General features: G+C 47.5%; 2 protein-coding genes across 5 annotated transcripts in view; one reads left to right on the forward strand and one right to left on the reverse strand.

Annotated features, from left to right (window-relative positions):
* Window positions 1–9732, reverse strand: part of SRGAP2 (SLIT-ROBO Rho GTPase activating protein 2) — a 108047-nt gene extending 98315 nt beyond the window's left edge. For 3 of the 4 annotated variants that reach the window (XM_027659783.1, XM_027659781.1, XM_027659785.1), the window contains exons 1-2: window positions 9667–9732; window positions 7928–8540 (exon numbers count right to left, since the gene is read on the reverse strand). In XM_027659783.1, the coding sequence (XP_027515584.1) occupies window positions 7928–7994 (67 nt within the window). In that variant the 5' untranslated portion in view covers window positions 7995–8540; window positions 9667–9732. Of the gene's footprint in view, window positions 1–7927; window positions 8541–9094; window positions 9186–9666 lie in introns of those variants that run through there. The other variant, XM_027659782.1, reaches the window with a different exon arrangement.
* A 310-nt stretch (window positions 9733–10042) lies between these two features.
* FAM72A (family with sequence similarity 72 member A) lies at window positions 10043–14346 on the forward strand. Its single transcript, XM_027659974.1, has 4 exons — window positions 10043–10317; window positions 11231–11308; window positions 12554–12678; window positions 13533–14346. The coding sequence occupies exons 1-4, from the start codon at window positions 10043–10045 to the stop codon at window positions 13625–13627; spliced, it is 573 nt and encodes a 190-aa protein (XP_027515775.1). The 3' UTR covers window positions 13628–14346.
* The last annotated feature ends 11398 nt before the right edge of the window (window positions 14347–25744 follow it).

Raw genomic sequence — 25744 nt, forward strand, 5'->3', positions numbered from 1 at the left:
TAAAGGCTTAATAATACACCACATGCCACGGCCCAGAAAGCTCCTTAAAATTGTCCACCAATTTAGTTTCCTCCTGCCCTGCATGGATCACTTGCTCCCTGCTGAGAAGGGGAAGGAGGGGATCAATGAATGCCTAAATATGAGGTTAACACAGGAAAATGACAATTCCTCCTCATTTCATTCAGATCACTAAAGCAACAAAGAGCTACTGCTGGGAAGGACTGATCACCCCAAAGTGGGTTTGCTCTCCATTTCTCCCCACTGAGCCTCCTCCAGCAGCATGAGACAGGATCAGATTTTATTGTTGCAATACCCAGGCGCACTCAGAACAAAACTGGATGGATTAAAACATCCCTGGAAGTGTCCAAAGCCAGGTTGGATAAACTTGGAGCAACCTGGTCTAATGGAAGGTGTCCCTGCCCCTGGCAGGGGGTGGGATGAGATGAGCTTTAAGGTCCCTTCCAGCCCAAACCATTTTGGGATTCTACAAAACGCAGCTTTTCGGGTTTCCCTCGTGCCATGGGCAGGTCAAGCAGAGGCTAAAACCCAAAGAAAAGAGGAAAAATACCTTTCTAAACAAACCCATTCAGAGAATAAGCTCTAGTTTGTGCTGCTAATCATCCTGGCCCTTCTCAGGAAGCAAACAAAAGCTACAAGCAAGAAAAACATTCTCATTACCCTGTACAGTTTGCCTTGTGAGACCCACCAGGGACATGGAACTGCTGGGATTGACTGAGAATTGGGATCTTGGGGTGGAAAACAATCCATCCACTTGTTCAGAGCAAGGAATTCCACAGCTTTGGCAGCCACAGAGCCCCCTCCCCGCAGACCATCCGAGTGGGACTGCACTGCTGGCCAAAAACCCGCTCAGGGACTAATTCCCAGGCAACAACTGTCGTTATTTTAAGCCAGATTCAATTTGCAAGCACTCCCCATCTATAAATTGCACAGCTCCACGGTCTCCTCTCCACAGGAAAAACCATCATCCAATGGCAGCCCTACAAAAACAAACCCAAAATCCTGCCCTGCTCAAAAGAAGAAGAAGCCAAGAGGCTCTTCCTGGAAAGTCCTATGATTAAAAAAAGTAAAGCAAAACAAAAAAAATCAACGTCAGAACTACTGGGACTGACCAAATTCACCCTGTGCTGCAGCACTTCAGGGCTGGAGATTAAAATCCACGCTTGGTTTAGAGTTAATCTGGTTATTTGGCTCCTTCTCCAGAGTCAAAAAGGCAGGAGCTGCTTATGTGCCACGGGATAAGACAGATCCCCCAGCCTAATTCAGCCCATTTCACACAAATGTAAGTGAAGAAAAAGGTCTGGAAACACTTAAGACCTAAGAATCTTTGCAGCACGTTTAGCAACACCTTGAGGGAAAATATTGGAGAAAAAGTGCTAATTAGAGGGGGAGAAACCCTGTAATGTTTTAAAATTTGCTGCTGTAGTTTATGCCAAAGATTCACTGCACTAAGGGTGCACACTGGATTAAACCTCAGGGCTGTGCTGGGTGTATCAGCTGAGATTTACACTCACATTCACATTTACATTTTATTTGCCAAGCTGTGATTAACTTTCCCTGTGTCAATTCAAAGCCAAACGACAGGGTCAGAAGATTTGGAGTTTCCCAACAACAAACAGTTACTTCAGTGGCAAAACAAAAAAAAAAAAGTTACATTTTAAATGGTTCAAATCCATTTGCAGCATCTGCCTGGAAAAAAATACCAGCTGAGCTTCCTTGACACAGTTACTCTACATCCACATGGTTTCTGATTTTAAAGACATCAAGAGTTTCACTGACCCATTACTTAAAGGATTCCACAAAAAGGTCCTTTTTTGTCTTCTGCAACGTTGCTATTTTGAAAGGAAAGGAGAAAAGAGAAAGTAGAAATGAAGAATGATCTCTAAGGATGGAATCACTGCCAAGTCAAGACCCTTTCTCCCATTTCCTCCCGCGCTTTTTCAACCCCCAGCAAATCAAACCATAACTCTGCGCTCGCTTCCATCGCCTACAAAACACTGAGAGCATTCCAAGAGCAGGAGTCCCATCATGTCGTAGGAATTCTCAAAGAAGGAGGCATGAAATCTGTGAAAGTCGTACAAAAATGAACTAAATAAAGTCGCAAGTAATGAATATCAACTGTGCATGGCACAGCAAAAGCCATTCGAGGGAACATGTGTTTAAACAGACTTTCCATCTCAACAAAGGTTCAGATTTTTCGCTCTTCGTAACGACAGCTGAAAGAGTTGACCAAGGCAAACGGATCCTTCCAAGGGAATTCCCAAAATGGGCAAAAATTAGTAAGGATTTAAAAGGAAAAGAATAAAAAGAGAAGTCAAGCCTTTTAACTAAGAGAAAAAAAAGGAAAAGATACTGATGTGTAACCTCACCACGAAAGGAAATCATTTGGAGCGGAGGAAAAATGTTGTGGGGCTCCCTTGGTTGGGAGTTAGGGAAAACTGGCTATTACTTGTAAACTTTTTATGGAATCCTACTGGAGTTACACTGGCAATTCCTCCTGCTTTTGGAGGGAAGTGCAACACTTGAGTGGACAGAGTGCTTTGGTCAGCTTTGGTCTCCAGCCTTCCAATACCTGACAAATCTGCAAAAGAGGGATTGTGGAGCCAGAGAGGAGGAAAGAAGGAAGACACTGCATTCTTTCACCTCCTCCCATCCTCGTTAATAATCCATTAGTAGGAGTTGTGCACAGGACACAAAAAATACAAACTATTGCTGGAACATCAAACCCGTCTCCCAACAGCCCCTTCCCCCCCTTCCTGGCACTGGCTGCTCCATTGGCTCGATCCAGCTCCAAAACTCAAGGGATTAACACTATCAGGAACTGCAGAAAACCAGATGATTCCCCAGCAATTCCACAGCCAGAGCTTGGAGCAAGTCATTGTTGCAAACAAATGGAATCACTTACACGCACAGAGCTGTGATTAACTGCAACAACCCCTTAAAAGGTAGTTTTTTTTCATTTTAAACGTGAACGTTAATCCAACACATGCAAAGTCAAAATATCAAAGTTCAGGACTGTTTCACTCAACCACACTGGGCTGAAAAGTCTATTTACAGGGTGTATTAAATAGGGGCTGACAAAGCTCAGCCCTGAGCCTGGGGATCCCCACACATGTGGGGCAAGGGTTGGAGTCACGGTGTGCAGTGACCAACCTGGTGACCTGAACAGAAGATGGACACAGGAGAGAAATCAACATTTATATGTAAAATCCACAGCACTGACAACCTCCAGGTGCAAAGGTTCATCAATAAAACAAATGGCAGTGATTTCAGCTCATTGATCTAAAAATCTAAAGACAGTTCCATAAATATTTTCCTTCCAGACAAGCGCAGTGTTCACAAGGAAACTTGCAAATGTTGAGAGAAACAGCAATTATTTGTTTCAAATCGCCACCAAAAGCATAACACTTCCTTCCCAGCCCCCAAATTACAGCTGCTGACCCTGTCACAGCTACTTTTGCAATCCTTCACACACTCAAGGGCTGGACCACTCCAAAGAGCTCACCAGGATTAAAAACTGCCAACCATCACTCGAGGAGATGGACCATACAAATGAGATTTCTACCCAGCATTTAAGGCAAAAAAAAAATCACAATCAGGTCAAACACACCATCAGACATTCAACCCAGAGAGGGAGAAGGGACTTATCCGAAATTTATCAGCCATTTTGGGGAGATTTAAAAGAAAAGTTTCAGGCATTACAGCAGCCTGAGTGTGATGGCAGCAAGTTGTTCTTAATCAGGATTCTTCTCTCGGCTGAGGCACAGCTCAATAACCACACAGCCACCTCTGGGCTGTGCTCGCTCCTGCTGTAAATTACCTCATCCATTTGTCATATTTTTAGCACTTTTTTGGGCAGCGCTGCAAGATCTGCAAGAGATGCATTTTAACCTTTGCTAGAGACTACTCAAGGACAGCAGTGGTTTATGAACCCTCGCTGTGTAAAAAAATGTCAGTATTAAATTTCTGCCGCTCAAACCATGGAGCTATTTACTGAAGCTTTCTACAAACTAATTAAATATAAGGCTCTCGTGGGACACGAGGAGAAAGAAAAGGAGAATTAAGAGATAAATCACTGGCTTTTCTTTCCTCAGCAAGTGTACACTCCAATTTAATATATTAAACCAAAAAACACTCTGACAGTCCTCGGTCAGGCACAGATAGGCAGCATCCAAATCTCACATGGAACACACTGCACAGCATAAATTAATTATCTCTGCTTTACCACAACTTGCACAAAGGAATTGGGAGAGACAATCCAGACAAGGGGATGAGCTTGAGATATCAAAGGCTCCATATGGAGACCACAGAATCTCACTTTCCAGCTTCACAGAACTCCCAATCTTTGTGAGCACGTGGCACAGGGAGGTATCAAAGCAGAGCTTCCCTCCCCTGCTGACCCCGGGTCATCTTGTCAGGAGAATTCCTCCCCGCGTGACACGCAGGGTTTTCAGAGCTTCCTCCAAGAGAGAGGCTTCTCCAAATCTCACCAGAAGAGCCCTCTAATAGTGGGGACCTCTCCAAGTGCAGAGGGGACAGCCCCAAAACCAAACACAACGTGGGCTCTCGGCATCATCTGACGGCCAAAGGCTCGAGGTCAGCGCAGGTGTTGAGGAAAATCACCCTGTCTGGGCATCTCTGGGGGTTAATTCCCTTCTGCAGAAGACCAGGTTTGTAGCTCAACCTCCAGGTGCTGGAGACCACGGGATCACTGGATAATCCAGCTTGGGAGGGAGCTCAGGAGGTCACCCAGCCCATACTCTGGTGCTCACTAATAAGGTCAGACCAAGTAGCTCAAGGCTGTGTCCAGCCTGGTTCCAATATTGGCTTCAATATCCTGGAACACATTTCCCAGGAAAGCTGTGGCTGCCCCATCCCTGGAAGTGTCCAAGGCCAGGCTGGACAGGGCTTGGAGCAATCTGGGCTAATAAAACATGTCCCTGCCCATGGCAGGGGGTGGAACTTCAAGATCTTTAAGGTCTTTAAGGTCCTTCCAACCCAAACCATGCCATGACCCTTTGCCCTGTCACCCCCGTGCACCTCTTACAAAAAAAAAAACCCCACCAAGTTCATTCAGCAACAGCAAATCAAAAATTTTGCATAACAATAATCTGTTAACCAAACTATTCTTTAAACAGTTTTTGATTAGCAACTTAAAGACTATTAAATTTTTTAAACAAAGCCCCATCATTCCATTAGCAACCATTTGCAGTGCTTAAGTAGGTGTTTGTGGATTAATGGTTTTAAATGAAGCCTCCAAACACGATTTCCAGCCCAGAGCCAGGACTGAGTGGAGCAGAAAAAAAAAATGCTACAAGTTTCTAAAAACCAGTAAAAAATATCAGAGTTTTCTCATCTGAGAAGCAGATGATACCTCACCCCCACAGCTACTGCTTCATTTCACAACACAAGAGAAAAGACATCAAACAACCTTAATCAGAGATAACACCATTTCCACGCTGTTCCCACCACTTAAGGTCAGAATTTGATGAGGACACCAAAATTCCTCTGGGTGATGTTTGATGATGAGGCTGCACCACACTTGTGGATTTAAGTGTGTCTTTAGCACCATCTCATCCTCCTGCTGGGGTGGAGAAACCAGCACATCCCTGGAATTAGAGGTGAGGGGTCTCACTGCTCCCAGGAGTTTCCCTAAGGAATCACATCACTGTCCAACTCAGAACCAAGGTTTCTGTGAGATGTCAAGTGAGTTTAATGGCAATGTAAAAGGAGCAGATGACTTTCAAAGTCTGCCCTCAAAGTTGACACCTAAAAGCAGAGAGACAACGATCCCTGTGGCCAAAGCTGAGAGGTTCATTCCAGGTGGAGAAGGGAAGCTCCCTCCGTGCTCCCAAAGAAATGAGGGGATGCAGGAGAGGGTTGTCACAGGATTATCACGTGTGGTTTTGAGCTGTTGGGTCCATCCAAGCCTCCCTCTCAAGGAAGAGCAGGAGATGGATTAGCACCTCCTGGAATCCCCGTGCGGGGAAAGCTGAACTGTGAGAGGGATGAACATCCCCAGACAAACTCCTCGCTGCCCTCAACACCAATTCCGGAAGGAAACCCCCTTCTCCTGGCTCCTCCTGATCCATTTACATACTTCCAGCCTTCTTAACCTCAGGAGTTCAAAGGAGGGACGTTTTATAAGGCAAAAAGCAAAAAAATTCACGTGCCACCACTCCATGTGATCACTTTTGGGATCACATTTACAGGTCTCTGTGTTGGCACCTCCACAGATGAGATGAGCTCTGGCAGCAACACTCTGCACAGGGGGAAGGCTCATTCCCATTTTCCCCATTTTCCTGGCCTCTTGTTTGAAAAGGAAGGGAAAATTTCCAATTCATGAAAGCACTGAGAGGTGAGAAGATGCGCTTCGCTTAATTCTAAAGCCTCGTTTCTCGTCATTCCCAAATATTGTGACTACAGGGCTTGGATCCATCACACACACTTTGATGGGGTAAATAATGAAAGAACACACAAGCCTCTAATTTCACACTGCCTTCAATTCCCATTTCCAAAGACAGCTAGAAAACAGGAATAGAAACTAAACCAGTAAAAAAGAAACACGCCCTTCTCCATTTCTAACTTGGAGAACATAAGAATTAAAAAAAAAAAATAATCAAAATAAACTCTTACACAGCTTTATATTTGCTCAGATAAGCATTTTCAACAGAAATGTCCAAGTTGCTTCTAGGTACAGGGCACTGGGGTCAGTGTAGGACATGCCTTGGAGGACAACATGTTTTAATGATTTGCAACCAATGAGCAGCCCCCCCCCCAAGCAGGAAAAAATAACCCAGCACCTAATTGCAAAACAATATTTTAATTGTCAGCTTTAATTTAGGTTTCCTACTCAGATTTAAATCTTCTTTTTTTTTTTTTTTTGCCAAATTGCATTGATTTAACTCAATCAGCCCTGCCCGAAGGCCATCTTTCCTGCAAGCTCTGAGCATACCAAGCAAGTTTTAGCCAATTAGATAAATCACTGAATCTCATAACTTCCTAACAGCAATACATCAAGCCGTGCACGAGCCATAATTAATTTTTTAAATACATATTATCTTGAAATTAAGCAGCTCGGGAGGCATTTCACCATCCTTTATGTTATGGGCTTTTTTTTTTTTTTTTTTTTTAACCTAAGGCACATGATGGCCTGAAACCCAGCCAGCTGAATTCTGCAGAAGACTTGCACGGTCACTGCAAATCCACCTCTGTTTGTAATTCCTCAGGATGATGGGGATAACACTGATGCATCAGTTTTATTCATTTATATACGTGTGTGTGTGTGTATATATATATATATATGTGTGTGTGTACACCCACACCCACACACTGCAGCCTTAAGGTGTTACACTCATGAGCACAGTCAGGAAAACCAGGCAGCAATATTATGGACTCAGCAGGAGCAAAATCCTGAAAAATGGAAGTTTCCAGCACAAACAGCTTCAAGGGGACCCTCAGCACAGTCCCCATTACCACCAGTGGAAATATGCTCTTCTGACACTACACAGATTGTTGAAAGATTCCCATGACAGGCAGAGGATTAAAAAGCAATTCCCCGGCTCTCGTATTTCACATGCAAAGCCGTATTTCAGAACGGGCAGGCAGGAAAATACACGGATCTCTCCCAACTCAAAAATGTGTGTATTCCGTTAAAAAAAAAAAAAAAAAAAAAAGCCCTCGCTGTGACACCTTAAAACGGCAACACCAAAGCAGGAACTACCCCATGGGGACGAGGAGCAGCGCTGCAAACCCGATCCAGCATTGTATTACGAAAAAGCCCTGCGAATTCCAGGCAATCTGCAAATGATTTCCCCCCCCTTCCCCACCCAAACATCCACTGCAAACTCCTACAACCGCGACTCAGGATTGCAGCAGCCAAAGGGATGGAAATAAAACCGTTCCTTACCTTTAACTTGAGTGTCATACTCGGCTATGATCTCCTTATCCTTTTTGAATTTTGCTGGCGACGTCATGTTTTCTTTTCCAAAAAAGCTTCACCTCCAAAAGAGATCCCCCCCAAGAACGCGAGATATAAAGGGCAATTTCACTCCTCTCCACGAGACGCCTCGATTTTCTGCTCGTCCTTCCCCCCTCCCCACCCAAAAAAAAAAAAAAAAAAAGGGGGGGAAAAAAAAATCAAAAAAATCAGTCCATGGAGAGAGGGTGTGAGAGGGAGCACAGCAGCAGGAAAATGCAGATGTTGAGATCAGCGGATGGAAGAGGCAGCAGTTTTGTCTCCCTGCACCAAATCCTTGAGCAGCAGCATCAGCCTAGTGAGATCCTGCAGCCCCCAAAGGCTCTTCCTGATCCTTAACAGCACAGCCAGGGAGTGGAAGTCCTTCCGCACAACATGTTTTGTGTGGGTTTGGTTTGCCTTTTCTCTCTCCTTTTTTTTTTTTTCTTCTTTAATTTATTTATTTATTTATTTTTCCTAATGGGCTCGGGAGATGATGCAAATCAAACCCCAACTGAGAGCAGAAGCGGAGGACGAGAAGCCTCTTCCTTTGGTGTTTGCTCGCCTGCAAATGGAAAAGAAAACAAAAATAAAACTAAATATACATAAATATATATATATATAGTTAAAAAATTGCGGCTTGCAGATGAAATCTACGATGGGAAGAAACGCTGCCCTGCCACCCTGACATTGCAAATCGTCCTTTGAGCAGCAGCAGCAGCAGCGTGGGGTTCCAACTGCAGCCCCGCCAGGTGACCCAGGGAACACACCCACCCCGGGGCTGGGCCGGGGACAGGGTCCCAGGGGAGCGGGGGCTGATCAGGGGATGGTTTGGGGAGAGGGAGCTCCTTAGGGGAGCGGGGGCTGCTTTGGGGTGCAGGTCCCGGGGGTGCGGCTGGTTTTGGGAGCTCCTTGGGAAGCGGGTCCCCCTTTTGGGAAGCGAGTCCCGGGGGGCGAGTGGGAGCTCCTTGGGGGAGCAGGGGCTGGTTCGGGGTGCGGGGAGCGGCTCCCGGGGGTGCGGGGGGTCCTTTGGGAACCGGGAGCTGGTTTGGGAAGCGGGGTCTGTTTGGGGAGCAGGTCCCCCTTTGGGAAGCGGGGGCTGGTTTGGGGTGCAGGTACCGGGACAGCGGGGGCGCCTTTGGGGTGCGAGCCCCCCTTGGCAAGCGGGTCCCGGGGGGGCTCCTTTGGGAGCGGGTCCCGGGAAGCGAGGACTCCTTTGCGGTCCCCTGGGACGCGGCTCCCGGGGCTGCGGGAGGCGGGCGGGACCCGCAGCATCGCCCGCCCCGCCCCGGCGGAGCCCCGGAGCCCCCGCACACCGGGCGGCTCCACCCGCAGCTTCTCCCTCCGGTTTTTTTTTTTTTTTTTTTTCCTCTCCTTGTTTTTTTTGGGGGGGGGGGGGGGGAGAAGGGAGGGCGCGAGCCCTCCGCGGAAGATGCGCGTACGGGGAGGAAGAAATAAATAAACACACGGCACCCGCCGGATCCGCATCCCGCCCGGGAAGAACAATGAGGGCGGCGGGGAGAGAGGAAGCGTGGGGGGGTCCCGGGGCTGGGGGGGGGGGGGGGGGGGGGGGAAAAGGGGCCGGGGCTGGGGGGACGCGGGGGCAGGGGGGGGGCTGCCCGCTGCTCGCCGCCCCGCCGGGGAGGTGGTAGAGGAGGGTCGGGGGTCGGGCGGCCGGGCGGGGCCGTTACCTGGGCGCTGCGGAGCCGCCTCCCGCAGCCGGGGCGTCCTCCGGCCGCTGAGCGCCCGCCGCCCGGGCCCCCGCACCGGCCCGCCGCCGCCCCGCCCCCCCGCGCGCCTCGGCCAATCGGCGCGCCGCGCTGGGCGTGACCGACGCGCGCTTCCACCAATCGAATGTCCCCGCCTCCCAGATAGGCCCGCCCCCTCTTCCCGCCCCGCCGGCGGCCCCGCCCTGAAGAGTAGTAAGGGCGGGGCGCGCCGCAAGGAGTGACAGGCGGCCTGGCCAATGGGAGTGAGGCACGGCGCGCCCGCCCGCCAATAGCCGCGCGAAGGGGGTGGGGCCACCCGATTTTTTCAATGGAGGGTGGGCGTGGCCTCCCGCGGCCAATGGGAGGGCGAGGTCGGGAATTCAAACTGACAGGTGGGAGCGTGGCCGTTGGAGGCGCCGGCACCGGGATCGATATCGGGATATCGGGACATCGGGACATCGGGACGGGCATCCCACCCGCCATGACCTCCAGCGCCTGCACGTTCGAGGACCGGAGCGTGGCCGTGCTGTGCTGCCGGTTCTGCCGGCAGGTGCTGAGCTCCCGCGGGATGCGGGCGGTGCTGCTGGCGGACACCGACACCGACCTCTACTCCACCGACATCCCGCCCTCTGGGTAAGCACAGGGCACAGGGGGGGTCCCTCCGGAGAGGGATCGGCGCTGGCAGTGCCGGGATTCAGCCTGACCCAGCTAAGCGGGGTCAGGAGCTGCAGGAGCATCACCGCGGCTCCAGCACTTAAAAACTTGCTGTCGCCAGCAAAACAGCCCCACAGGACGCAGTTCAGCCCATCCCTCTATTTCCAGTCCCACCCGGCTCTCCTTCAGCCCTGCAGAAACCATGGGATGGCAAGAGCAAGGCTGTCCCCGCCACCCCCTCCAAATTTGATTCGTTCAAGGGGATGACACAGTCTCAGGAGCTCCTCTAACTCCTTGCAGAAGCAGAGATTAGAATTTGAAATAAAGGCCTGCAAACAGAACAAACCTGATCTGTCACTGCTCCCAGAAGGGCTCTCCCCCAAAGTCGGTTTGTGTGCTGCTTTCCCATAGCAAGATTTGAATACTAAGGAAATCAGGTTGTGAAATGACATGGTAATCAGAAAGTATGGGTTGAAAAGGAGATAAGAAATCAAAGGTTTGGTTTTAAATGTCCCAGCCTTTAAGGGATTGCTCTGTATCTTAGCTGGGATTTGCCAGGAACTCGGGTGATGTTTGGAACCAGGTTTCTGACTGTCAGTGCCACCCAGCCCCAGCCTGCAAGTCTCTACCAAGAGAAACTCTGCTTTTTGAGCTATTTTGAGAGGACTTGTGATATTAATGCAATGTCACGTGGGTCTCTTCTTGTTTCCATATGAGTGTGGCTGGCAGTCTGTAGGAAAATATAACCTTGTGGTCTTGGAGTGCTTTAAAACCAGACTGTGACCAGCAGCAGCATCACTTTGTTGTGACTTCAGACCTGTGTTGTTAAAACATTACAGTTGTGATCACGGCCACATCTAAACTCCTGTGTCTTTCCTTCCTTCCCAACCAGGACTGTTGATTTCATAGGAAGCTGCTATTTCACGGAAATCTGCAAATGCAAACTGAAGAACATCGCGTGTTTGAAGTGGTGAGAGCACAGCCCGTGACCCCGACACTCCAAAATACTGCTTAACCTCCTCCCTGTCGACTCCTGCAGTGCAAGGGTTAAGGGATGAATGAACAGATTGCATTCTCTGTCACAGATTTAATGCTGCTTGATAGAAACTCAACCCACCACTCCTGGGCATGGCTGCCAGTCTATTTTCTGTGCAAGTCCCCAGTGAAAATGTGACAACCTTGTCAGGAGTCTGAGTCTATGGGAAAGCTTGTGTGCCACCTGCCTGATTAAATGTCTGCTTCAACACTGAGATAACTGTGTGAATAAGGCCCCAGTAAGAAGCAGTTACTCATATTCTAATTAATAGAACATCCTCTTGGCAGATCGAGTTGTTGCGAGCAGATGGAACATGCTGTCGCTAAAGTTCTTGGAGTTCTTTTATCCTCCTTATTAGTATCTGATATTTAAGAGTAAAAACAACAACTCTCAAATAGCTCACAGTCATTTGAGATGATCCCTTCAGCTTCCTAATCAAGACTTTTACCTTGTTCAGCTTTAAACAGTCGGGGGGGGTTGTGATAGAAACACAATATTTTAGTTTTTAGGGAGAAGCAGAGAAACAGAAATATCTCACCAGAGCACGTGAAAGTAGAAAAGTGGTTGTTCTGGGTTTTAATTGAGGAAAGTTGATAAGGCTTCAATATTCTGGCACAGGTTGCCCAGAGAAGCTGTGGCTGCCCCATCCCTGGAAGTGTCCAAGGCCAGGTTGGATAAACTTGGAGCAACCTGGGTTAGTGGAAGGTGTCCCTTGCCCATGGCAGGGGGTGGAACTGGATGGTCTTTAAGGTTCTTCCAACCCAAACCATTCCATGGTTCTCAGTCTCATTATTCCTACCACTGATTCTCTCCTGTGCACGGGGCTCCTGCACAGGTGGGGTTTGTGTGTGATGAACTTCTGTGCCACAGGTCTGCCAAAAAAAAAAAATACACCAGCATTTGTTGGTATGTAAACTAATCTGGATTACACAATTTAGGTTACTAATGGTTCTCTATGCCAAAGATCTGAAACTCAGATATTCTGTAACTCCTGACAGATGTTCCCTAAATATTTAAGATGCTTGTTTAACTACGTTCCCTTAACTTAATCAAAATAGGAGCATTACATAATGGTCTGGTACCGTGGCTATTTAACATTAGTTTGGGCTGGAGAAAGCCACCAACATCTGTCTTCTCATCAGGCACTTGTGTTGCTCATTATTTCACTTGCCTTTCCAGTGGTAACGTTGTTGGTTACCATGTGATTTCTCCCTGCAAACCTTGCCTGTTGTCCTGCAACAATGGTCACTTCTGGATGTTCCACAGCCAAGCAGTCATTGGCATCAACAGGCTCGACCCTTCTGGTAAATTTATTTCCTTCTCTTCCCTAAAAATCTCAAATTCCCGATTCTAACGAGGCAGCTCAATATAGTCCAAGCATATGGAGGGAGGGGAACATATGGAGGCACAAGGAAGTGTTGCTGCACTGCTAATCTGGAAAACTGCTCGGGAGGGGGGGGAAGAGGGAGGGTGGTTGGAGCTGTAAATGAAAATCTGAGTGTAAATTGATCTCCATCAGAAAACTTTAACCTCCCCCTTCTGCGGCCACAAGTCGGGGTTTTCTGCAGCAATCCTGCAAACCCAGCTATTTACAGGGGCATGTGTGGCTTTCCTGGGCTCTCAGGCAGCTGGCCAAGGGACACTCTTTTTTTGGGTGAGTCATGTTGTCACTTTGACCCTCTCCCATCGAATCCTCGTCAAGCTGAAGTTTGCAGCTTCTTCAGCTGGGTGTTGGTGGGATGCCAAGAGTCTGGCAGGGTTGGAGTCCTCAGGAATCCACAGCCCCCCTGAAAAATCACTTCTGCTCCTCACAGACTGGCTGCCTGAACCTCTCAGTGTCACCTGGGTCTCAGAGCAGGGATTTTAAAAATAAATCAGCCACGAGGTGGGGGGGGGTTATCAATAGCTCTATGAATTAGTTATAGAAACAAGCTTCAGTGGGTTTATTCTTTGAATTGTGATGTAAACAGCAACAGCACTTGCAAGATCACTCGGAAGAAAAATAGAAAAGGGATATATTTATCAGGGACGTGACTTAGCAGGTTTTGCAATGGTTATTTTCTCTCAAAACAGACAGTAGTGCAACTTAAAATTAAGGTCACAATCCAAAAATATCTCTTTCCCCCCCCCCTTATTCTCCTTACCTCCTTCCCACCAGGTGTGAATGTATTGCTCTGGGGCAACTTGCCAGATTTGGAGGAAAGTACAGATGAAGATCCATCCTGTACCTCTGAGGAGGAGTACATCAGATAAATGGGATTATCTACAGCCTCTTCCCTGGATTTGTTGCTGTTTGGTTTGGATTTTTTTTTTTCCTGACAGCCCATCAGAGCTCAAACAATGGAAAAAAACCAAACAACCAGGAAATCTGGAAAACCATCCTAAAAAAGGAAAGCATCTTCCTCTTTCACTGCAGCCTTCCTTGGACTCTTGAATCTTCCCAAACTTCTGAGTAGAGATCCTCCTGGGTTAGATCTGGAAATGCAAACAGAAGGTGCATTTACTGAGGTCTAGGTCTGTTTTGCTTTTTATACTTTGAAGCCTCAACAGCTTCTTAACTGTGTTTTTTTTCTTCTTTCCTAAAGCACTTTTCACTGAGCAAAATCTTTCAGCTGCTTTCAGCTTCAAACTCTTTGAGAAATAATCAGTCTGGTTGATGGGGCTCTGACAGACACTTCCCATCTTTACCTGGCAGTACTTTCAGGATCTTGTCTCCATAGAGATCATATTTTTTCCCCCCTTAAATTCTGCAGTTCCTTAATGTCTGACAGACCTTGGAGGCTACACTGGGGTTTTTCTTCAGGTCAACAGCAAAAACCATCCAGTTTTATATGTTATTTTTTTTCCCTTTATAGGGTAGGCATCCCTCCAAAACACAACTCAGCCGTGCAACTGGGTCTTTTTAGAGAAAGAAAAAGAGATCAGGTGAAATATTGGGTGTTCAGGCCTAACTTTACATCCTGAGGCATAAAGGCCATCTGGTTCCTCCAAGTAATGAATTCAAAGCTCATTTTCTGAGTGGTTACAACTGTAGTATTTAACTTCTGACTAAGTACTGTCCCCTTCAGCTACTCACCTGAAGGGTCACCAGTAGAAAATCCAAGATAAAATCATATAAGAGAACACTTTAAAATTTGGATTGATGCTGAATAAATTATTCTGTAGCCTCTTGTGATACTTGAAAGGGGTGCAATAAAGACAGATCTGAATTGTCTTGGTATTTTTACTGCATGTTATGTATTTCTTAATTAACGGTACTACCTCTTCTGCATTGTTTAAATGTATATTGGTATATATATATATGTATATGTATGTCTTGTTTTGAATTCCTCTGTTAGTCTGCTCATGAAATAAAAGCTTTGGACTAGAGAGTCTTCAGGGCTGTAATAAATATGGATGTGTAATGACATCAGACAATCCAAACAGTGAAATGGCATCTTGTATTAAAATAGTAGAATAATTACATTTTCACTATTATAATTATGTTTTAGACAACCTCAAAAAAAAAATCACTTTCTTTTTAGGTTGACAAAGCTGACAGTTTCTCAGCCTTAGTGAGTTAACCCTTCTGCAATTCAATATTCAAATTTTTGCCAGGTTTCTGTGCTGCATGAACCTGATCACGATGTGACTACAGTATTAAGCTGGCAAGGTGACACCTCAAAGATTTTTTTTTCCAACAGAATTCGTGAGCTAAAAATACCTCTGATTGTTTTTTGCATGAGTAACACCACAGTTCGAATACAATCCTGCCTTATTGCCAGTTCAACACTTGTCATTTATAACCTTCCTAATTCCCAGCTAACTCGGTGTCAGGGCAGAGCTACCCTCCCACAGGGAAGCAAAGGACTGTAATTTCTTCCCATCAAGTCCATAATTCTGTTTTTGCTCCCCCTCTGCACACAAAGAACTGTAAGTTCTACTGTGAACTACTTTAATTACACAGGCCTGTTTGAGCGAGCTTGGAATTAAAAGTGAGCCAACTTTTAAGTGAGTTCAGTCCGTTTTTTGTTGACAGTGAAGCTGTAGGTGTTAAATACAAAGTAAGCAAACATCCCCTGTTGTCCCTCTGTGGTGAATGTCACCAAACAAACTGATCATGTCTGGGGCCACTTCTTTCTATCTGAAATTAAAGAGAGAACTGAGTAAGCAGTTCATGGGAAAGCCACAGCAGCTTATTCACAGAGCCCTGATGTTTGGGGTTAGGTTTCCAAGGATCACCCTGTGCAGGGAGATGTTTAACCAGATCTAACACCAGGCAACCAGCACAAAAATAGATCAATATTTCTAGAAACGCTCCCAAGCACTTCAAACCACCCAAAGCTGCATTTGAAATAAAACAACTCAGGTCTCTCCTGTGTTTTCTCTCTATTCTTTGGACACACAAGATCTCTGTGTTGTAGCACAACCCCAAAACCTGAAAGTGATGGTTGCAAATCCTCTGGTATCATAATAGAGCAAGACAGATAATGCCCAGGATGGATTTATCAGCAGGATTCAACTTCCTGATAGATCTGTGGTCAGGCTGATCCAGGAGAAGCTGGGCAGCTCTTTTTCCTCCTGGTGAGGATTTCACAGGGAAATTTTACGTGATCTTTGCTGTGCAGCCACTGGAGTCACAAGGCTGAAAAACAAGAACTGAGTCCTAAGGCTTTTCCTTCTGCTCATCAAGGTACCCAAGGCAAGTAATTAAAGAACTTTAGTGTCTCTAATCAGATCTGGGTTTACTTAGAAGGGACTGAACACCAGGCAAAAGGTCTTAAATTTGAGACTCCGAGTCAGCTCTTCTGCAAGACTCCAAACTTTCCTGGCACTCAGATCACTCCCTGGAGCTGATCCCTCCAGCCTCAGTGCCCAAGGATTGGATCTGCCATTCCAAATCCCAGACCTGATCCCAGATGTTGTGTAATGCAGACTTGTAGGTTCAGGGTCACAGGCATTGAGAGTGGAATCCCAAAAGCCACTGAGAAAAAAAAGAACTTTGATTTGATTTTTAAGTCGCAGGGAGCCGTGTAATCACTCTGTTATTGATGGCCACCCCTTTTTTTTTTCCCTGCAATGCACAATATTAGCTGGAGGGATAGGGAAAAGCCATAGCAAGACAGTGATAAATTGATACCCCTCCACATTAAATAAGACTTACTAGAAAAAAAGGCACATTTAAATATTCCTCCTCATTCCAGTGCAGCCTAATCACAACCTTACATTTATGTAACACTGTTCATCCCAAAGTGCTCTCCAGTGACAAATTCTTTAGGAATTCTTTTAGGAATTCTTTTCCCACTGAACTGCAGCCAAGTCCAGGGTGCAGAGCAGCTGCCAGGCAGGCAGTGAGAGAGGCAGGACCATGGGGAGCATCATCCTGGAATGAAACTGGAATGTGATCCCCATCAGGACAAACCCATACCTTGATTACCCAGGGAGGCTCCACTTGAAAGACACTTTTCTTCCCCAGCCTGGAATGCAGCTCATCCACCTCCAGCAGGTGACAGATGGGTCACCCCTCCTGGGACAGAACCCAGGCTTTGAATCCGAGGAAGAGTCCTATGACAAGAGGCAGAAATTACTGAGCTCCCTCTTATCCTCTGCTCTTCTCCCCAGCACACTTTTGAAAGTGAAGTTAAAGGGTCATTTATTATAAAGCACCCAATTACTTCGGCAGGAGAGGTCATTGTTCCATATTTTATTATGTTTGCAGTCTGTGTGGTTTCTGAAAGCATATCCCAAGGAACAGCCAAGTAAACAACCTTTGTGTGCTATTATTTGGATTAAGGGAGTGTCTACAGGCCAGGGTAGTGCAACCACCACGGGGCTATTGTGCAAGAAACTGGGAGCACAGAGACTCAGAGGAGCTGCTGGGAAAACAAGGCAGCCAAGGGGGGTAAGGAAAGGTACCACTGTCAGAGATCAGAGGTAAAGCCTGAAGAGGAGACTCCTTAATTCCAAGACTACAAGAGACACCAAGCCAGGCCTGTTCCTGCAGCTATGGATCACTTCTTCCTATTCCAACAGGAATTTGCAAGCCTGTGAATAGTCAACTCTTGCACAGGCTCCATCATACAATCACAGAATGGTTTGGGTTGGAAGGGAACTTAAAGATCATCTCATTCCAACCCCATCATCTCATACCTAAAAGGAGCCTTCTCTGTGCCAGGGCTCCTGGATTTCTGCTACATTATTAGGTTTTTCTCTTGCTTTAGCATGCACAAAGCACATAGCCTCTGGTCAAATACCTATAAAAAGCCTCCAAAGAAAACAGGTTGTTCCAAACCTGTGCAGATGCAGCACTCACAGAGCAGAGATGTGCTCTTCAATCCATGCAGGGCACAGGAAAACCAGCAGAGAGCCAAGCAGGCTGCCTGCCTTGAACATCCCCAGTGGAATTAACTCCAAGTTGCTGATGCACCACCCCCAACATTCCCTCTTCTCAAGAGGAATCATCAGCCATGCTGTTCTCCCAACAAGCATCAGCATTCCCAAGCAGCCAGGGGGACATTTCAGCTGCTTTGCCTGTGTGACACTGTCGTAGTTTGAGATCCCCCAAAAATCCCATTTCCAAGTCCAAGCCGCCCCTCCCACAATTTGTTGCAGTGTGAGAGGTTTTTCCAGACATAACACAAGACTCAATATGGGGGAAAGGGAGTTATATTACAACTATTACACAAATAAATACTATAATTCATTATATACACAATTCTAACTATCTCTCCTGTAGTAAAGCAATATTTACATTAGATCAAGTCCCTCCTTTCCCTCCAATGGGAAGAAGGAAAGATCCTTTCCACTTTCAGGGCAGCAGTGTCTCTCCTCTTCAAAGGAGCAGTTGTAGCTGGAATATCTCTCTCTCTTTTTCTCTCTCTCTCTCCATTACAGACCAAGTGAGCTGCACTCAAATGAGTTCTCATTAGAAAGCAGGGCTCCTATTTTGGAAAAAAAAACCAACTGGGAGCAAAGCTGGTCAAATAGAAGCCCAACAAAATCCCTGGTGCTTCGCTCCTCGTGTCATCTGAGCACTGACAGCTCGATGTCTGTGGGTGATGCCACACGAGGGAAAGCAGCCCCACGGCTCTCCCTGGCACTGCCATCTGCATGGCAGCGTGGGGAGAAGCTTGTGCAGGCACAGGGAAAGCCAAACTGGTAAAAAAAGACTCGATCTCCTGCGTTTCTCTGACTTACACTTATTTCCTGCGGGAAAGTGCTAATTAAAAATAACCCGGGGCTGCTCCACCGTGGGTGCAGCCACACTGGGATCCTTCCCTGCTGTGCCACGGCAGAAGCTGATTAGTTCATCCCACTCCAGCATATGGCCTGCTTTGGAAGGGGAAATTTCCACTAACACTTGAAATACAGGTGCTTTGGGACTCTCGTCCTGATTTCCCCACTGGTCCTGTGTCCACTGGGCACATCCAACAGTTCCTCACACAAAAGCAAGCGAACAGGAATTAAATTGAAGAGAAATTCACCCGATTTTGCCTCGTCATCTGTCTGCCTCTCAGTGCCAACAGGCTGCCCAGGGAGAAAAGGGGTTTCCAGGACCAAAGGACAACAAGAATACAAAGCTCACACCCCCCTTTGCCTCGACTGTTCGGAGGTTTTGCCAGTAGCATTTCCTTTGTCGCCAATTTATTTGCCTTCATTTTGAAAAGTATAAGGAGATATTTGATTCTGAGGCTTCAGCAAGAACAGATCTGGTCTGTGATTCCCACTGTGCTTTGCAGAACACTCCCAGAAAGCTTCTTCAGCCGACGCTGGCAAGGGAAGAGCGAGAGGCGAATGTGCCTCAAGCTGCCTCGGATGTGAGGAGTGCCAGGAGTGCCAGGAGTGCCAGGAGTGCCAGGGACCCTTGGCCCACATTGAAAACACAGCAGGTGAAGCTGAAGACCCCCCCAAAAAAAAGAAGACAACAGAGGTGGGATCTATGCCCCAACCAGGACTAAGAATGCACCTCCAAAATTGGTGTAACGAAGCAAAACCCCATTTTAATCTCCTCTGCTGAACACAAAACCCAGGCCCTTTCAGCTGCTGAATTTTTAAACCACTTTAGAGCCATTTGCCAGGACCAAGTCCCCCATTCTCTTGGTTCATCTCTGTGTAAGGGGACACAGAGCAGTAGGTGGTTTTAGACCCCCAGAATTCCAAAGCTGCAATATTTCCTCACGGGGTGATCAACTGAACCAACACAATCAGAGAATGATTTGGTTAAACATGCAGATGGAATGACACAGAGTCACATTTGAGGGAAGGTTGTGAAAGCCCCTGCAGATTCAGTCTAGCATCCACTCATATTTAATGAGAGCCTGAAAAGTTTGGAAAAAATGAAGCAATCTTCTCTTGTGCAAAGCCCATCACAAGACTTTCCACAATATTGCTCCATTTTTTTTCCTGGACCCCAGGTTGGACATGAATTTTACTCTGCAGAGTGAATTTTTACCCTGCTTCAAATTTTACCCAAATGGCTTTCTTTGTAGCTCAGAATTTAAAATTCAGATGAATGCATTTTTGCATCTCCTGTGCTACCAGAAGGCAACAATCATAAGTGGCAGGGAGCCTTTATTCAGCGGAATATGTCCAATTTTTTTTTAGTTTCCAGTTCTTATGGGCAATCAGCATTTAAAAACTGCTTTAAAAGCACCTGGCACTGGCCACGATAAGAGACCTTTTACCTCATAAACTCTGATTTCACACAAACGTGCCAGTGATGCATGAACTTGAATTGCTCCTCTCCTGACAGCACAAAACACTCCTCAGCAAATTCAGCAACACTTCAACTCGCTGCAAGTCAACCACAAAAATCACAAGGACTGTTTTAAACAACAAGCAGCTTTTGGACGGGGTCAGGTGCTCTGATAACAACCTGCCACTGCTGCTGCATCCCTGGAGCCTCTCCTTGCTCCTGCCAGGGGGTTCAGACGTGGGCACTGATGGCCCTGGCACTAATTGCAGTGTCCATTGCCAGCCCTGAGGATGAGGCAGCAGCACTTTCCCCTCCCCGTGCCTTGCCCTGGTGTTTTTAAAGCAGCCACATCTCCTCACACGCTCCCATGGCTACCAGGAGGTGCCAGGTGGATCCCAGGCTGCTGTTTTCCAAAGCCCAAGGGAAAGCAGTGCAGTTATCCCTGTGCTCTCTCCCCAATAATGAGTGTGATGTCCTGGTGTCTGTCTCTCCTCTCCACGGCCTCCCCCAGCACAGATCAAAGCCAGCTCTGCTGGGTGTGGACACACACACAGAAGACACATTAATTACAGTCTGAAAATTTCTCTGCTTGAAAAAGAACTGGTTCCCTCTTTGTCACCTCTCCCCCACAAAAACCTCACCTGGTCCAATTTACTCCTTGAAAACAAGCTTGGATTGCAAATGACCCGGGGAGAAGAGACATCAACTGAGTGTATCTTGGCTGAAAATGGGCTTTGAAGAGCAAAACTCAACACCAGCACAGGCTTTGATGGCACAGCACAGACCCAGAGACCTGTTCCTTAAGCTTTACCTTCCCTGGCATCTGTCTGCCCATGGAAGGGGAGATGGTTGTGGCTAAAATGCTGCTCTGTTGGGTTTGGATGTGAACAGTGCCAGACTGCCTTGGCCTAAATTAAAAACCCAGGGTGTGAAGATAGAGATCCAAAATCATTTGAAGACAACACAGAAGGGATTTCCCATCCTCTGTTGATGGAAGGAGTGGAGAAGAACCAGGAAACTCTGATTTTCCTTCTGCTGACCTGGTTACAAAAAGTGCTGGGAACACACAAATGATGCTGCTGGGCTTTCACCTTGAGTTACAGAATTAAAACTCTGCCTGACAAGAGTTAGGGAGGAGCAAACTCCCTTCAGCCAAAAACTGCACAGAGCTTTGACATCACCTTCTGGCCACTGCTGGGAAGAGAAAGGAGAACCCTGCAGGAGGGAGGGTTTGCATCCCAGAGGGGAATCCACGGGGCCAGCACAGCCACCAACCCCACAGCCAGCCCAGGCACCCCCTGTGCTGCCACAGTCCATGCCATGGACACGGTGCCAGCGTGGCACCTCCTGCCCAGGCTGCCACGTCACACCCTGGGACCAACCCCGGGAATGATCCCGTTCCCTCTGCTCCCACACGGGAGCTGCTCTTTGCAGACGTGGCCTGGCAGGGGTGTGACAAGGGGAGGTGGAAAGTACAGGGTGGGTGAATCCCTCCCTCCCTGCACACCCTCCCAGACTGACCCTGGCTGGAATGTGCTCAGGGAAAAAAGGTGTAGGATAAGTTGACAGGACTCACCCTTTCCCTCCCTGGAGAGGGGCAGGCTGGCTCTGCAGCAAGTGGTGTCTGGGCACGCCAGCCTGGGCAGGAGCACATCTGTGCCACTCCAAAGGTGGGTCCATTGCCCTGCAGAGCAGGATGCTGGTCCCTCTCACCCACAGACATCCCTTGGCCTTGGCTGATGCTTCAGGAGACACTTTTCTTTATTCCAGCAGTGCATGAACCCCCAGTATCTCACCAGCTTGCTGTCCTCTGGCTGCAGAGCTCCAGCAACAGGGTTGGAGTGTTTTCTAAGCCAAGCGGGAGCACCTTTGCCAGCCCTGCTTTGTAAAACAGAGCAAAAAATTCCCACTGAAGTTATGGCTGGGAAAGCATCAGGATAAAATCATCCCTGTCACTGTGCCCTGCACATCCAATGCCTTCCCTTACAGAAAGGAATCCTTCCCTGGGAGGGTGGGCAGGCACTGGCACAGGTTGCCCAGAGAAGCTGTGGCTGCCCCTGGATCCCTGGAAGTGTCCAAGGCCAGGTTGGATAAACTTGGAGCAACCTGGGCTAGTGGAAGGTGTCCCTGCCCGTGGCAGGGGGTGGTACAAAATGGTCTTTAGGGTCTTTTCCAACCCAAAACATTCTGGGATTCTCCAGCTGGTGGTCCCACAGCCCGAGCAGGACACTTGCACTCCCTCCCAAGCAGGGCAGGAGGAGACTGAAGCACACAAATAAGAGCTGGGGGTGGGTAGTGCAGGAAACACACGTGTGTGCACATTCCATGGTGATCTTGGGTCTCCCAGCTCTGGCTCTCAGTAGGACAGTTGCCATCAAGCCACGGAATCAGGGACACTGGCATTGTGGTCAACAAATCTGCATCAAGAGCCATAACAGAAAATCCAACTGAATTTATAACTCCAGCCAACTGTAAGGACAGAAGGGTTCCTCAACACAACACCAAGTCTTTAATTCTCTGATAACAGAGTGAAATAAAGATAGCAGGGAAAAGCAAGAGCTCACCATCAATGGAGAGAGAGAAAGGGACCCTGATATTTTAAGGCATTCACCTTTAGGTTATAAGCTGCTTATCTCAGACTGCTACATATGTGGTCTCCTTGGGAACCGAGTCAGACAATAAATCAGATGTGCCAACATTTATCAGAAGCTCCGACCAGCCAAAAACATCAGCTCTCCTAAGAATGCCAAATCAGCTTTGTGGGAGGCAGGGCCAGGCCTGGAGTCACTCCTCAGGCACGCAGCAGGGGGAAGAAACACCCCTGTTAAACTCCAAATAAATGTTGCTCACAGTGCTGCTCCTCATTGTCGTGCCCTCCCAGAGCCACAGGCTCTGTCAGAACCTTCAGAGGGAGGAGAAAAGAACAGAATCAACCTGGCATTTTGTGGGCATGGTTAATGCACACATCAGGGCAACATCTGCATATCGTGCCCAGCCAGCCACAAAAACAACCCTCACCACCCTCCTCCCAGTCTGAGGCAGCGTAAGAGATTATTCTTGTTTTAGTCTGAAGAGGAAGGGGGGAAAAAAGCAATCTATGAAGAGCAGTGGTAGGAATAAAAACAGCTTGAGGAAAGTCAGCAAGATCAGTGTATGAATATTCTGTAAGTGCAGAAATCCTGCCAGGCACAAGGAAAAAAATCCAGACATTTCACATGTCAGAAATAAAAGAATCTCAACCAAATATCTCTCTCTCTTTTTTTTTTTTTTTTTAAACTGGTGAAAATTTCCCAACCAGCCCCAAAACGTTTCGCTGCTTGTGTGTAACCAGAGGAATGTCAGGGCAAAGACCTCTGTCTCGTTTACAGGGGGTTTGACCAGGAATTTACTAGCGGGAAAGCAACAGGGGAGACGCTGGAGAGCCTCATTTATCCCGAAATCCAGCGGCATCGGATGTAGTTGGTGGGTTTGGTAAGTGACCCATGGATTGGGAGCAGCTCGGGGAGCTGGGTGGGAACAGTGCCAAGGTCTGTGAGGGGCAGAGTGGTCCAAAAAGAGGAAAAAAAATCCACCTTTTCCAAGAGGAAAATTCCCCCTTTGCTTGGACATCGGGAGCTGCCCCCCCAGCGCCAGCCGGGGCCGCAGCGCCACCTTCGGGCACGAGGGGGAACTGCACCCGGCCCCGATGGAGGGCCTAAAAATGACCTTTAATTGGGGGGTTTTTGTTTGTTTTATGCATTTTGGATTTTTTTATCTTTTTTTTTAAATTTTGGATTTTTTCTGCTTTTTTTTAAACCGTGGTTTTGGGGTAGAAATACGGACGAGGTGCTGTAGTTCGGTGGTGTTTCAGCACAAAACACAGCCCCAGAGTCCTCCACTGCTCCTGGGAAAACCAACAGCCCATCCCAGGCAATTCTAGTGCCATTTGTGACTTCCACCTCTCCCTTCCTGCAGCTGAACCCCCTCTGAGGTCATTCCCCATCAGCAAACTAAGAAAGGAGGAGGAAAACCAAGCTTGTAGAGCCTCAGAAATCAGTCTTTTCATTTGACTTTACAAACCTTTTTACAGCTGTGTTTGGGCTTCGTGGCTGTGGGAAATCTGCCCTTCACCAAAAGAGCTTCAAAATGCCATGACTGCCATCACCTCTCCATCACTGGCCAAACTGAGACAATACCTGGAGAACACAATGACTGGCATTTGGCTTCCTGTTGGCAAAGCTCTTCTCCTGGAATTTGTTCTGAAGCTCAGGTCTGCTTTTATCCAGAGGGGCCATCAAGTGAATAATAGCTAACGGAGAACCATTTAAATCCAATTAAATAACTCCTTACCTATTAAAAAAAAAAAAGAAAGAAAACATCTCCTGAGGAGCCATCCAGGGATAGAGACTTTAGCAGAGACAATCATGGGCAGCAGGATTAAAGAATATCCCAAAACAGCATTCACAATTTAACAAGCTTTCAGTTTGCTGCCATTCTGCTGCACTGAGCTTTTCTGGAAATGAACAATCCTTGGGGATCAGTTGGGAACAAGTGCTTAAAACAGTCTTTACCCACAGCAATTCTACTCCTGTTTCTGTCCCTTCCTCTCCCTCATACCAAGAACTCAAAGAGGAGCAAGAGGCAATTACCTCGGGGGTCAGAAGGGTTGTGCTGGTTTGCTGCATGTCAGGTTGGATGCTTGGGCTCATCTTAAATTCCCTGGATCGGGCTGGTCAGTGCAGCTGCTTGGCCAGAGGGCTACAAACAGCTCCAGCATGACCATGTCCTGTCAAACTGATGGCCCAGGGCTTGCTCCCTTTGCTCCTTGGAAGGGCTCATTAGTGCCTGAGCCCTCCACAAACACAGTCCCCAGAGACCCCAGAAGGTCGAGGGGTGCAGTCAGGAGCTCTGTGTGCCCTGGAAGTGGCACTTACTGCAGGCAGCCCCACAACAGCAGAATTGTTGAGCTGGTTCCCTTTGATTTCCCCCATGAACAACCAGCCTGCCTGAAGCGAAGCAAAACCAGCAAATGAGGGGAAGAGTGAGATTTTCAGAGGCAGCGGAGTCAGATCCTGATCAGTAACACTTAGGTAGCTTTAAACATTTCCCAACAGTGTCATTGCTGTTCTCTCTCTTTCTCTCTCTCTGGTGACAGACTCTGCTGCTGCTTCACTTGTCTCCAAGCTCAACTCCAAGACAAAACAACAATAAAATTCTACATGAGATCTAACACTGCCTCCCAGCAGTACACACTTTGTTGGAACTTATTAACCAGCTCCCAGCTTGTTCCCTGCATAATCACTTTGTACTTCAAAGCCTCTGCCAGCAGACAGAGCTAAATGATGGTGTTAAATTCAATCATGTATAAAATTAATTAGTTTGGGGGCAGGACAGTGGATATTGGTTGTCAAAAGTTGGGATATTGGCTGAATGGGCTTGCTCAGGGCTCTGGGGACCTTTAGCTTCCCAAGCAAATCCTTGTGCTCTGTTACCCTGGATGTGGCTTTTCAAGTGGGGCGGATGAGGAGAGAACTGGTGGCTCCCTGCAGAGAATTGTTCAGGAATACCAGAATTATCCCTGAGTGGAGCAGAAGGCTGTGCTTGTTCCTGCTCCTACACTTGGATAAATGCACACTTGCAAGATTTGACACATTAGGTCAGATCCCAATTGATGCTTTAGAAATCCCCCAGTGTTACAGAACCACAGGACCCCAGAA

The sequence above is a fragment of the Corapipo altera genome, unplaced genomic scaffold, assembly GCF_003945725.1.
Source record: "Corapipo altera isolate COAL_440 unplaced genomic scaffold, ASM394572v1 77b, whole genome shotgun sequence".
Lineage (NCBI taxonomy): Eukaryota > Metazoa > Chordata > Aves > Passeriformes > Pipridae > Corapipo > Corapipo altera.